Source organism: Cyprinus carpio, chromosome B5 (genome assembly GCF_018340385.1).
Source record: "Cyprinus carpio isolate SPL01 chromosome B5, ASM1834038v1, whole genome shotgun sequence".
NCBI classification, from domain to species: Eukaryota; Metazoa; Chordata; class Actinopteri; order Cypriniformes; family Cyprinidae; genus Cyprinus; species Cyprinus carpio.
In genome coordinates this window covers 14189376-14204493 of record NC_056601.1, presented here as the reverse complement: position 1 = coordinate 14204493, position 15118 = coordinate 14189376, and the positions used below count along the sequence as shown (strand labels likewise).

General features: G+C 36.7%; 1 protein-coding gene across 6 annotated transcripts in view; it reads right to left on the bottom strand.

The window, feature by feature from the left end:
* The window catches only part of wdfy3 (WD repeat and FYVE domain containing 3), a 72218-nt gene extending 57403 nt beyond the window's left edge, over positions 1 to 14815 (bottom strand). For 3 of the 6 annotated variants that reach the window (XM_042724530.1, XM_042724529.1, XM_042724533.1), the window contains exons 1-2: positions 11570 to 12094; positions 2416 to 2626 (exon numbers count right to left, since the gene is read on the bottom strand). In XM_042724530.1, coding sequence (XP_042580464.1) covers positions 2416 to 2626; positions 11570 to 11598 — 240 coding nt within the window. In that variant the 5' untranslated portion in view covers positions 11599 to 12094. Of the gene's footprint in view, positions 1 to 2415; positions 2627 to 11569; positions 12096 to 14586 lie in introns of those variants that run through there. The other 3 variants (XM_042724528.1, XM_042724532.1, XM_042724531.1) reach the window with 2 other exon arrangements.
* Positions 14816 to 15118: the final 303 nt, after the last annotated feature.

Here is a 15118-nt window from a genome sequence, read left to right as displayed (position 1 = left end):
AAGCAATGTGTACATGTCTCACAGCGCAAATTCTGTGCAATGAAGCCCGCTGTGTCTCTAGCGTGCACACGCACGCCATATGCGGAAAAAATAAACAAGCTCAGAATCAGAACATTTCAGAATCGATTCAGAATCGTTGAAGAGAGAATCGCGATGCAGCGGAAAATCTTTTTTTTTTTCACCTCTAATATATACACTACTGTAAGTTTAGGTTAAGATTATTTAATGTTTTAGAAAGAAGCCTCTTATGCTCATCAAGGCTGCGTTTATTTGATCAAAAATATTGATTGTTTGTTTGGTTGTGTTCAATGCCATTCCAGCTTCTGTGGCAATTTTCATGGCGAGCAATATCAAAAATACAGTTAAAAACAATAATATTGTGAAATATTATTACAGTTACAACAAAATAATTGTTTTATATATTTAAATGTATTTAAAATAAAAAATTTTGCTGTGATGACAAAGCTGGATTTTCAGCAGCCATTACTCCAAACTTCAGTGTCACATGACCATTCAGAAATCATTCTAATTAGGGATGTAACGATTCACTCATTTTCTCGATGCATCGATTACAAACCCTGACGATGCAATGCATCGATTTTTGAATCGTGAATCGCCGATTTCAGACAGTAATCGATTTAAAACACTAAGAATCGAATGAATCGCGAATTAAATTACTACGAGCAGGAATTAATGGAGACCTTGAACAGGGCTCGTTCCTCATATCTCTCCTTCACGCGCTCCAATGTTTACCGCCTGTGACTGTCACAGGATTGCGCTTGGTTCGGTTCGTCTCACTGACACTTTTTTAGAGCAGCTGATGTGTGATCTCTCCTTAATAGGCTACTCGTGGCCAGAAATGCTAAAGTGAAGTAGTTTTGCTTTTCTGTAGTTTTTCATTGGCTCTAGGACTTAATGACGACATTACCTGAGCAGTCGAAGGCATTTATTGCATGGACGGAGCAAAAATGTAAGTGTCTAAAGCATACGCAAAGTTCCACTGAATCATACATGTGTTTTAACAATGTCGTTCAACCGAATGTACAAAGAAACTGTTAAAATAACCTCAGCATTAACAACAACCTTGAAAAAAGAGCGCAAGGTTTATCTGATAATCAAATGCATGAAAGTAGTGTTCGTTGCTATAGCAAACAGACATCGGGTGCGTTTTCTTTCAGAATCATCATTCACCGATGGAGAGGAAAAGTTAAATGATATAAAAATGAGATGAAGTTTTCGCACTGGAAGAGAAGTGATCTCACGCTTATAGAACTTAAGACTGAATAAAAGGCTGAATAAAAAGAAACGTTACTGAAACGTTAAAACAATAAACACAATAAATAAATAAACTATATGAATGATGCAGTGCTAACGGATATATCATTTATTACAGTTCAGAAACTATAAACTATATTTTCTACCTTATTCTGTGCAGAAAATTGAAATAATTGTTTGTAGTATATAAAACAATAATAAAATTGCCATTAGGAAAAAATTATAGATTATAAATGATTATTGATTATTTATATGATTGATTATTGTCCACTGTCCAGCAGTGTATTTGATTTCTTATAGCAAATTCAAAGTAAGAGATAAGAAAAGAATTCCTTGTTAACTAATAATAATAATAATGCATACATACATACATACATAAAATAATTGTATTTGACATTTTGTCACTTCTGAAATGATGGCTACGCCACTGGTGTGACAAAATGTTAGCACATACATAACTACTTTTAAAGCTCTTTTTTTAAATATTGGCCATGTCATGCCATAACATCAATAAACTATCATCTAACAATGGACAAAAAATTTTTTTTTCTGTAACCTATGGTCCTCTAACCATAAAGGCTGCTGTGTAATTTGCACCCTGACTAAGCATATAAAGAATTTAGGGGAAGCATTTAAATCATCCTGTGAGTGCACTTAAAGAATGCAGAATCGAATCGTTAATCGAATCGAATCTAATTTAATTGTGAATCGAATCGAATTGAATCACTCTGAACTTGCAAAAATCGTTCTTGAATCAAATTGAAAAACCTATGAATCATGAACTGAATCGAATCACTGTCTACCCAAAGATTCATAGCCCTAGTAGAAAGAAATCCTGCTGTTGTTGTCTCGTCATTAATTATCCTCTAACCTCCAACCTCTTAAAAAAAAAAAACACTTACAAAAAGAGAAAAAAAAAAACACGAAGCCACCAGGGGTGTTTTAGTGTTATCAGTGCAATAAAATATCTACTATATTTGTCTTCTCTGTTAATGCATTGTGACTGGTGAGGCTGTACTGTTCAGAAGTCTCTCTACTTTCTGGCTACCTCTGCTTTTTTTTAAATAAATTGCATTATCCTGATGCACATTACACTATGATGATGCTGTCTCTTTATGTAAACAGTCATCTCTCTCTCACCCGGTTGAAAACAGGCAGCATCATGTAGAGCTTCTCCTCCTGCTCTTTTTGTGTCATGTGGCGCGGTGGATGGCAGAGCTCGGAGAAGAGACGACGCAGGTGCATGAGTCCCAGCGCGTTGTCCTGTGGGCTGCACTCCTCCTGCCGCGGCCTCCCCATGATCCTCTTCACCATATTCATTTTCAGAGGCTTCTTGAGGCCGAAGCCAGCCCTAACAGAGCAGACAAAAGAGAGGTTTTATGAAATGGAGGAAATGAAGAGGGGAGGGTGGGGAGGGGAGGGGGAAAAATTACGAGATGTCAGGGAAATTGATTGTGGATTGTGAAAGTCCACTTCTAATGTGATGTGATATGCTAGCTTCAAATTGCAGATCAAATTCAGCCTGTTTATTTTTTATTTTTTGCAGTGAACTGCTTCTGTCTGAGAACCTTTAGTGAGGATTCTGCTGCAGGTACAGAAATACTGCAGGACATGCAAACAAAACTGGATCTAAATATGATTTAGGTTCATTTCAAGGACAAAGCGATGAAAGCAAACTTAAGTACCTACAGTATGTATAAAGCAACAAGATTTGTGTATAACTGCACAAAGCCATTAGGATAAATATTACTATTATTGAGAAGCTACTGTGTGATTTTGTAATTCTCATTCTTATCCTTTGTTGCACTTTAAATTGTCCATTCCATGTATTGTAAGTTACAGTTGATATAGGAAAATCAGACACAAACTTACCCTCGCTCTTACTAACTGCAAATAATAAACAAAAATTAGCAAATGAACATGAAACAGCCACTTGATAGTAATAGGCTACACAGAGCTTTACAACACAGAGCCGTAGTTCACTGACAAGCTAGGCAATATCGCGCTCATTATCGCAGGCGATAAATGCCGCTCCATCTGAAAGCATGTGATGGAGATTTACTACTAATCACAGAACCGGCTTTACTGACGAAACGTGCATGACAATCGCATGCGATTAGTTGCACAGCCCTAATAGGCTACATGGCTTGCTAAAAGGGCTGGGCAATAAACAATATCATATCATCAAGATCATGATAAAATGTAACGATAATAAGCTCTGGACATTTTTATCTATATGGATTAATTTTAACTTTGCTTTCCATTTATTACAACTTTAAAGCACACTTAAAGTACTTTAACACCACAGCAAAAACTACTACTACTAACAAAACTACTTTTTTGGGCATATAAGAGGTCCTTGTACCATTAAAACATCCTGCTAGTTTCATAGCTTAAAATGTCCTCCTCATTATAAACAAAACATTTATTAATCAAGCTCCAAAAATGGCTCATTTTGAACTGGCGTTCAATCGGTTCACACTTGATCACGCTGAATGCAAGTGTTGTGTTGCGTCAGAACCAAATAGAAATTACAATTAGGGATGCATCGAAATGAAAATTCTTGGCCGAAGCCAAACAAATTGAAACACTGGCCTGAAGGCCGAATACCAAACATGGTTTTTCGCATTTTTTCCACATTTTTTTCTCCACTGCATGTATTACATAGCCATAAATGTACTTTAATAATATTTACTTAAGACTGAATTTTTTTTTAACATTCTAGCAGACATTATACCAATAAAACACAATTTAACATAAAATACACAGTGTTTTTACATATGTGATACTCTCCAAAATGGAGCCAGGGTGACGCGGAGGAGCTGAATAAAGTCGTTATTTTTGTCTACTTTGCACACAAAAAGTATTCTGTAGCTTCGTAAAATTTGACGACATTAATAAATGAAAGCACCAACAAACCTGTAAACTGAAGCCAGTGAATTAACGCGAATTCACTTCTTATCAAAGCATAATCCTTTACTTCTTTGACTTCCTTGCATGGGAAAAGTGTTGCTACACTGAATAACCAATGAGTCCTTTACAGCAATGTGAAAATCCCCTAATGTCTCCAAAGTAAAAGTACACACTAACCTAGTTTCAAGCTTCAGACACATCAACACACTCCAGATCTAGAATTTTTGTTTGAATATCCATAGGATTTTGGCCTCCAACGATTATGAAAATACAATAATCGAGATAAAACGATTATTGCGCCCCATTCCGCAGCACTGCGCTTTCATTCCTCCATAAAAGCCCAATTTCCAATGTGAAAACCAGTAAAATCATGTAACTTGACATTTGCAAAATGGTACGTGCTTGATTTATCGAAGTATATTTATTCATGTTTTCAAAATCGTGAAAGAGAACTTGCGCTTAGAGACGGAACAGAACACGGACATGTAAAGTCATCTTTTAGCTCAAGGTGCGCGCCTAAACGGTCATATACACAGAAAAATGTGTCAAAATGCTGCGTTGGTGATTATTCATATATATACCTTCGTTTGTCATGTAATAAATGAACGTAAAGACTTGAGAATGAAAATATGCGTGTAACAGTAATTTGGATCCGTGCGGGTCTTAAATTGACAGCGGGCTATGTTTTATTTTAAATTTGATTATTCTTTTCTGCAGTTGGCTGTACCACACTACATGAACCTTTTCATATAAATTGCAATAAATACAAAACTAGAGCCAAACTAAAACTGAAATAAGACATTAATAATAAATAGTATAGTGAATAAATGAAATAATCATACTACTTTGAGAGACTTGCATAAAAAAACATTAAAGTACAGTTTGTATCTTTTTTTATTCTATTGTATTTGTCCTTTTATTTTTTTATTACTGACAGTTTAATTTTTTTCAATAATTTTGAGGACTTTATGTTTGTTTATTTGAAATTCCACTGGTCTCTACAATGTATATGTCATAGCAAACTTATTTACAGGAAATACATATTTAATATTTATCACTATATTTAAATAAACCACTTATATAAAGTTTTGGTCATATGGCCCCCTCATAATCGTGTTAAATAATCGTGATTACAATATTGACCAAAATAATCATGATTATGATTTTTGCCATAATCGAGCTGCCCTACTTCCTGGGGAAACAGTGTGGACAAATTGATGTCTTCCTGTGCCTTGCTTTGTTCCAAACACTGAGATCATGAATCAGATCCAACTGGGTAATGGTTACAAACTTTGGGGTAAACAACGAAGCTTTAACCACAAAAGACCTTTACATCATCTGCTCAAGCCGGTGAACACATGGGTAAAGTAGGACACACATCTGACAGACATTTGCTTGAGCCAGTGCAGTGCTGTTAAAAAAAAATTAATGTTTCAGCAATGCCCTCAGCAAAAAGCCCAACATCTGTGAGCTGAAGGAGATTCTTAGACAGGAACAGACCGCAGACAGCTTCAGCCACTAAGAAAGTCAGCAACGCTTAAAGACGGGAAACATGAGACGGCCAAAAGCAACAGAACTGCATCCATCTAACTAAAAATATCTGCATTGTATCCAGGTTCCTGAAGTTTTGGATATTATTCCAACAAACAAATGGTTTTTATTCCAACATTTTATGGCCTTGAGCTTCAGTAAAATGGTAATAATTTTCAAAAAATTTAAAAAAATGGATATTCACCCAAACAGACCAGACATGATAAGTCAAAAGTCGTTAAAATGCGGCCTACACAACTAAAACAAAATTGCTCAGCATTTCTCTCATGTGGCCTACAGTCAATTGCAGTTTTGCAACCTAATCATTCTTATTTTTTAGGTACATAACTAACTGCATGTGAAACACCTCAAGTACTATAATTTCTGCTGAGTAAGAAAGTACAACAGTGTTTATACATCAAGAGCAGCTCCTTCCCCAAGTCATTAAACATTCAGAGATCCTTTACTAGTTTCTCAGATATCAGTCGCCATTCTGATTATTACAAGAGTGAGAATGATGAGCTCTCAAGGCATCCTGAATCATTTCTTCATCCAATAAAACAAACACAATTTAGCTGGACATAACGGTAACACTAAATTTTACATACAAATGCTTTGGCCTCCTACTGGTTAAAGCAACAGAAATATCACATCACGTAAGGTAATATAGACCTGTTTTTTTTTTTTTTTTTTTTTTTAGTATTCCACTTTCTTATAGTTGTCAAGAATCCCCATCATCAATGACCTAACGTGCTGATTAACCGAAGTATGATGGATTGTTGTGGAAACAAACTAGCTAGTCACAACTGTTTCCCGAACATGGTTGCATCTCAGTTGTTTGAACCACGTTAGTTCAACAATGTAGGGACATTGTTAATGACATTACACGCATGTGGTAGAGTAATAACTTCTGCTATTTAACTGATAAGACATCTCTGAGATGCTGCTGTAATAAACATAGCACCTGATGACTAATTTACTATTTTTTGTTCCCTGTCATTTTGCTTTATTTAAAGTGTTTGATTCATTGCAGGTTCCCTTTTGCATTTGAGCACATGCTCTTCAAAAACGGCTCTTATTAATGATGCGCAAAAATACATAGATTAAAATGCATGGCAAACATAGATTATGTTCGCTTCCTTATTGTGCCTAAGAGCAGAATCTATTTAAGCCCATATGTGTTTACTAACAAGAAAATATGCTTTTAGCCACAGGTCGAGAGTTGTAGTTCCAACCATGTAAGTTTGCGACACTGTTTGCGAATGTTAGTTTGACCTATAGTTTTGGGAAATACTGAAATACTTGCGACCATAGCTGGTTGATGATGCTTTTGGGAAATGCACCCCTGGTCAGTAAGAACGATGGACAATAAGAAGGGACACCATCTTAACCAAAATTAAAATCTGTGATATTATAACCTAAATATGGTAACAACCAGAGCTATAAAAGCATTATTATCCATAATAAAAAAATGCAGTAGGTCAAATGGAAATATATTTCAATTTATAACTTAATTCCATTATTGTATTGAGAAGGATGAACCCTGAATGCTTACATAAATTGTGAGTAATAATCATTATCATTCATAAAATCACCAATTGATATGTGTGTAACTAAGCAATTTGTGTTCAATTTAGGCATGGGCCGATTACCGGTTTCAAGGTATACCGTGATTTGAAAATCTCATGGTTTCAAAACCACTAATATTTTCTATTATACCGTTCCTGTGGTATGCGCTGTTTTCCATGTCTCCTCAATGTCTGAAAGAGTAGGAATCCATCAGGCTGAGTGCAGTGTAGAGAGTAACACTGACCCCTCCTCCTCCTGTTGGTGTGAGCGAGCGGTCAGTCACGTGTGTCGAATGGCCCGGGTACACTTCACATTCAGCGTTCCTTTCCATCTCGCGCACAGCCGCGTCCGCACAGCTTTCAGAAGTATATTCAACTGTAGATGAGCACGGACGGATGAGCTCACATGCGCAGTACCACGGGGTGCGCGGCTGTCCGCAAGCCCTCTTGATGACGAAAATAACGTAATGCTGACGGTGCATGGATGGCTGAAATGTACTTTGGCCTTTACGCGATCGGTAACCGGTCATTTTTTTGCCTTATTGTAACTGTTTGTCCTGGACTTGCACAAACTGCATTGCAATACAATAATTTTCCAAAATATCAATTATGTGAAAATATGCAGTCTGTTATCTTCTGTTAACACAGGCCAGAGACGCTGAAGACGGACGCACAGATAAAAAAATACTGTAGCATGCAGATCACTCACTGTTCATGATGCACGAACTACTGGAAGAAAATCCTAATATTGATTTGGGGTTTATATGAATGTGTTTCTGATGTGGGGAGCTGACTGTCTTCTGAAAAGTTTACGTGGTATAATTTCACAAAGCTTGTCAAAACATTGTGCTTCAAATTGGGTTATTATTCAATCAAATTATGTGTATGATTATTATTATATAACTAAATGATATGTATATGAATTATATAACTAAAATTAAATAACTATAATAACAGATTTAGGTTAAATAAAGATGTCAGTCTTTATTTTTTTCTTTTTAGGAAACAAATCAAAGAAAAAAAATTAACTAATTCTACTGTTTCTAATATTCTGTATGTTGCTCAAAAACAAAATATATTGTGTCCAGTAGGGCTGGGCGATATATCTAACGATATAATCATGCGCATCTAGTCAGTAAATCTGGTTCCCTGATTACTGCTAAATCGCCATCACCTGCTTTCAAATGGAGCGGCATTTAATAGACAGAGCCGTAGATCACTGACAAGCTACGCAATATCGCGTTCATTATCCCAGATGTATCGCCTTCGATAATCAACGCGATATGGCGTAGCTAGTCAGTGAACTATGGCTCTGTCTATTAAATGCCGCTCCATTTGAAAACAGGTGATGGCGATTTAGCGCTAATCAGGGAACCAGATTTACTGACTAGATGCGCATGATTATATCGTTAGATATATCGTCCAGCCCTAGTGTCCAGTGGGAAAAAATGATTATTTTTTACCCAGTCATGTAAAAATAACATTTCAGAGCTGTAACAACAATACCGTGAAACCGTGATATTTTTGCTTAAGGTTATCATACCGTCAAAATCTCATACCGGCCCATGCCTAGTTCAATATAAAATAAGTTTCAAAATAACAGTGTAAAAAAGTAATTTTGTACTTTAATGGTATCACAGTGTATCAATGGTATCAGAAGGCTGATATGAGTTTATTTCTTTCATTATACATTTTAAATCTTGTATGTAACACCCCCCCCCCCTCAAAAAAAAGCCCTTCAAAAAAAGCCTTTTACTGCAAGAAGAGAGGAAATGGCTAGTGTGAGATCCTCTAATGTTTCAATTAACATAATCAAAACATGCTTTTGTGTTCAGACAGTGGTTGTAACTTGAATTATAACTAACAGGTGTTTCAAAAATCAAACCAAAAAATCTATTCCATCTTAGTCTATTTGTCCTTCCTCAATGAATAATCCTGCCTTGGGACATACAGAGGCAGATTTGATGTAAATCGGTGGGGAGTAAGGTTGCTGGGACATTAAATCTTCAGTAAAATGTGGCTAAGCCTTTTACGCTTTAAGTCTTTCATAGCATTTTTTTAGAGGGCTGCCAGCTCCAATGACTGTCTGAGAAAGCAAAGTAAGCTCCAAAGGACTGTTCAGAGAAGAAAAAAAAAAGTGTCAGCCTCCTCAAAAGCCTTTCAAAGACTCTTGGGAATACTGGGTGACGTAAACACAAAACCCTCACATCTCTGTCACTGTTATGGGTGATGGAAATGCTGAAGTGAGAGTGAACATTTCCCACTGACTACAGGCTACAAGTCAACAACAAGCAACAGTGTCTGCTGTTCCGTCACGAAACAGCCCACTGGATTCCTGAACACACATAAACCTCATTCCTACAATATTCGTTCAACAGCCATTTGGTTTTGTTATTGTTTTTTTTTCCCTTTCAAATGTGCCAGCAGTTACAACTTTAAAATGTAATTCAAAAACAATTAAATTAACACAACATAAACATAGCAAAGTGCAAACTGCACAAGCCTGTCTAAAAAAAGCCAGTCCAGATGTCTAATTTAAGTATTTACGGACAAGATTTTAACGCGTTTGAAAGCCTATCTTGCTCAAAATACAATTCTGAGCAAAATACAGTATAAACAGAAATATAGTGAAAATATTACAATTTAAAATAATTGAAATATTTCTTAAAATGTCAATAATTCCTGAGACGGCAAAGTAACAGTCATTTTCAACAGACATTACTCCAGTCTTCAGTGTCACATGAAACTTCAGAAATCATTCTAATATGTTGATTTGCTGCTCAAGAAACATTTCTTCTCAATGTTGAAAAGAGTTGCGCTTCCTAATATTTTTAATGTAAACTACAAGATTCTTTGATAAACAGATGGTTTAAAAGAACAGCATTTATTTTAATAAAACCTAAATATTTTGTTACATTATAAATGACTTTACAGTCACTTTTGGTTAGTTCTTTCATCATCATCATCATCAACAGCAGCAGCATAACCTTTACTTTTAAACTGTACTATTACAGGTTGCCATTTCATAACAGATGTACCATTAACAACTAACTACTCCATTTACATTTAAGTTCTTGGAAGATATTTTTGAACTAAAGCGACTTACAAGAAAGTACATGTATACCCTCAAATATTTAGTTTATTAATACACGTCAAGCACTATGACTAACCCTCAAGACTCAACAAGAAAGTGTAATACAAGTGCAAATACCGTACAGTGCACAGCACAAGAAATATATCAATACAATAAGAGATGCAACACTAACACAACTAACGCGAAATTTGACTAAGAATAAAGTTGCAAAGCTGTTATTTTTTGTAAATGAAGTATAGTAAAAGTCTCCTGTGAAATTCATTTCACCACAGATGACATCATGCAGGCAAGGTAACAGTAATTAGCATTCAACCTAATGATTAACAAATGACTACTTATCTAGACTCTGAAACCACAGTATTTAAAGTCATTTTATACCTGAACAAAGATATTGTCCACAGTATAAGTCCACATTTAACTTAAATCTTCGCCACAGTCAGTAAATCACTGTTCAACTCTTTTACAACTCTGGGGAGGAGCACACATAAACTGGTGATGTAATGGCTGTGAACAGCTACAAGCTGAAGTGACACACACGATCGAATAATAATGATCCAAATATTAACCAACATTACTGGTTCCCCCACACTCAAATCTACACATTTTGAAATCAAGAACCCTTTCTGTGTTGAATGAGTCAGAGTCTAATGAAGCCCTTGGTTTCAAACATGTCTTGACCTGATTCGCAACAGACAGCCAGAAACCAGGTGCCTTAAAAAAAAAAAAAAAAATTACAATTCCCAGAAAAAGGGATGAATGCCAGGATGAAGCAGTGAAGAGATCATTTACGCCCACAATGCCTGATATAAGATGCTAATTACTTCAAACAAACCGAAAAAGAGACATAACCCTTTCTTACATCTGAAACTCACAGCAACCTCTTGTTGCTCCACATCATCGTTCCTCCGTGAAGAACGGCACCATCATTTCACTTCCCTACTCATCTGTTTTACCTTCCACAACCTTCAATTACATAAAAACTATAACAGCGCATACACAAATCTCACGTGGACTCCAAAAATGTGTGATTCTCTAAGCGAAAGTGCTGCCAGGATTCTCAGCAGAAAGTAAGAAGCCATTTCAAAACCATCACTGCAGCAAATAAATCCATGACACAAGGCTCCAACCTGTAAACAAACGCCTTGTCTCTATAGAGACACGCTGATCAAACATGTTTTTTTTTCCATACCTGCTGTTCTCCCTGTGCTCTGCGAGCATCCCTTGTTGTTACCGACCCAATTTCGATCCAAAGATTGCTGGGAAAATAATAGTTGGTAATCTGTGCTGTGCCGACTAGGAAAAAGAAAGAAGGCAGAGCATTTATAGGACGCTGTGGGAGCGAGTGCCGATTTACGCTCTTCGCTGGCACTGCCAGGAGACCTGTGCACCAGAGAGCCAAGCAGCCTGCAGGGACTGGCACAGCTGATCCTCCCTGTCACCAGCACTACCACGTGGCATTATCATGGGGGGGGGGTGACCAGTGTCATACCAGGAGATACCAAATCAGCAGTACAGGGGGATCCGTCGATAACATTTAAAGAGCAGATGGCGGTTATGAAATGATCACACTGTAAAAAAAAAAACTAAAATCGATCAACAGATCAGGGTTTTAACTCTCTAGTCCACATAGGAGAGAGCTCTGGATATCTTGAAAAGGGGAAGTCAGACATCTGATTCAGAGGATATACACACCGTGTACTGAAGACTGAAATAACACAAACAGACTATCCAACATCTACAATCCAGTACAAACACAAGACAAAGCCATAGATTCAAATCGAGGCTATTTTCAAACAATAATACCACAAACAGAGAAAATCTGATTGCAGCAAAGCACTGAGTAACAGTCTAAAGAAATAAAGATCAAAGCCAGCTCATGATGTCATCAATTAAGAGAATCATTCCTCAAAAAGCACAGTTGATGCTCGACTAGGTGACTTGTTTTTACTGGCACTGGATCATGAGAGAAAATACTTCAGCTAAATTCTTTGCATATAATGTGAGTCAAGTTCCCAACAACGTCATTTAGGCAACACAAGCTTGAAGTCTGTATTATGTAAAATATCACATGTGTAATGTGTGACCTATGCTGTGTGCTGATTCACCGCTCATCCCAAAAAACATGACAAAAAACACTTCCCACAATGTTTTAGTATGTACATACAGAAATGTAAAGTAGTGAATAGATTCCAGTGTATTGCTATAAAAAATAGCTTATTAAATATTCAAATGAATCTGATTAGTCATACTGGAGATCTCTACATTTTGTAATAAATGCTTTTCGCCTTGTTTAATATGAAAACAAGGCTATGTCCACATTATACTAAATGCATTGTAACTTGTATCAAATGTGTGTTATACTTGAAAACAGCTGCACAGAAACTGCATATGAGGTTAATCAAGTTGAATAAAAATTCCAGAGCATCAACTCCTTTTCACTGTGTTTATTTTAACCAAACGTCCTGTAGCACTGAGTATGTATGGTGTGTAAATTTCCCTTTCCACTTCTGTAAAGCGATATATTGGTGTACACTTGCTTCCCATCCCAAACTGAACATTATTGCTCACTGCTAATCTGACTTAAGATGGTCTAATACCCTGAAAAGTCCACTGCATGAGACAATATCAAGCAATACATCCTCATAATTTCACACACACTTCAGCAGCCACATTTTCTACATACTGCCTAAATGATCTAGGCTAAGTTTTAAACAAAAGGAACACATGAACAGAACTGTGACACACACATAAAAAAAAAAAAAAAAAAAAAAAAAAAAAAAGAAAATCATAGGTTTGCGAAAGAGAATGACCGACAACAAATATAAGTCAAACAAGATTTAATAGGAAAGACAACATTAAAAACAAGATTATAGCCTCTAAACAGGTGCAATTTAGGTCACGTGTGATTGATATGGCCGCAAGCCAATATTATGATAAAAGCACAGGTTCAATGACTTGCACAATACAAACGGGTGGGTTGTTTATACATTAAACCCACAATCAAAGCCCATCTCTAATTTTATTCACAGCTCTGCACACCCTCACCAAAACACACAACAATAATTAAATGGCATATAAATTAGTACCCTGGAGGTGTCAAGGCCACACACCGCTGTTCATGAGTCCATGATCTCTCACCTGACGCAGCTGCCCAGCACTTCACCATCACACCGTGTCCCAAATAAATCACCACGGCCTTCATATCACAACTTATGACATTACTGGAATTAGCTGCAGCCTTAATGAGTGTCCATGTCTAATGTTATTCACTGTATGTCTAGTCATAGATAGATAGATGGATAAATAGACAGAGAAACAGACTGAAATAATATTCAGAATTTCAGTAATATCCTTTTGATTACAATTACACTTCAATAAAACGTCTACCTTGTGAAAGACAAACAGACTGAAAGACAAACAAGCAACTGATCCAGAGTGAGAAAATTGTTAATTAGCAGCCACAGTCATCAGCCACTGTACAGTAGACATTTTCACAATTAATAAACACAGAAAGGTAAGAAACCTGCAATATACGCAATTTATAAAATATAAAACCCATAAATTAGAATAAAAGTAATGACCATGTTAAATAAGTACAGGAATATAAAAAATGACACAAGCGAGGAGTTCAGTAACATAACACAGACTATTCAGAATTATATTGTTATGTTATATTATATTATGTTATATTACAATATACTTATTATATTATGTTGGGATGTTTGTAAATAGACGGGAACATTACGTTACATTCGTAGATGAGTCGATATCTTCAGTGACGGTGCGAGCTTTCAAGACAATTACAGCTCACCAGACATCGCCTAAATAACCTCAAAATAAGGAATAATAATCACGCATATGATTAACTCGAGGTCTATAATAATAAAGGATCGTATTTGTGAACTGTCTCCACATGAATGATTATTCGCCTGCAGCTAACAGGCTAACAGGAGTCCTCCTATCCTAGCACAGCTAGCCCCGGCTACACACAACCGATACATGCCGAACTGTGCGTTTCATTTTCACAAAGCTGGACTGCATAGAATAGCATTTATATAAAGCGAATAACATCCTGACATTTCTAGAAAGATGTAAAAATGGGTAAAGGGAGCTGTATTTTGAAGGAATGAAGCTAGCGCCAGTAGTCAGTGTGTATGTGTGTTTTGCGTGTGTCTCCAGTGTGTCCGCATATCCATGAGAACTCACCAGAGCAGCCGACGTCTTCAAGCTTCACTGAGAGCCGCTCTAAAGAGATCTTCTTGCACTCTTCCCATCCATATTTCACGGGTGATGCCAGTGCTTTCTGAATCGGAAGCTGGTTCTGTTAGATCAGCTAGCTAGTGGCCATATTTAATCCTCGACATCCCAAACAACACAGGCTCGAGCTCGTCCCAGCTCCAGCTCTGCTTCATCTCAGCGGTGTGGGAGACGCTGCCTCACAGGGCTCGCTGTAGCGCTTGGATTACGCAGGAAACAGCGACACCTGCTGGTCATAACCATGCAATTGCACGTTTCGGTTTGAGGATCGGTATTTGCCTCTGGTCAGCAAGCAAGATGATAATAATCGAAAATCAGTCTGGCGGTATTTATAGTGTGTGTTTAATGTGCTTGACTGCCACAGCACTAAAAGAAGAAAATAATGTCAATTTTACATGATTCTGATGTGTATGTTACAGTTCCAGTGCAATCAATTTATAAATATATTCAATAATTATACATGTATGTATATTTCATATTT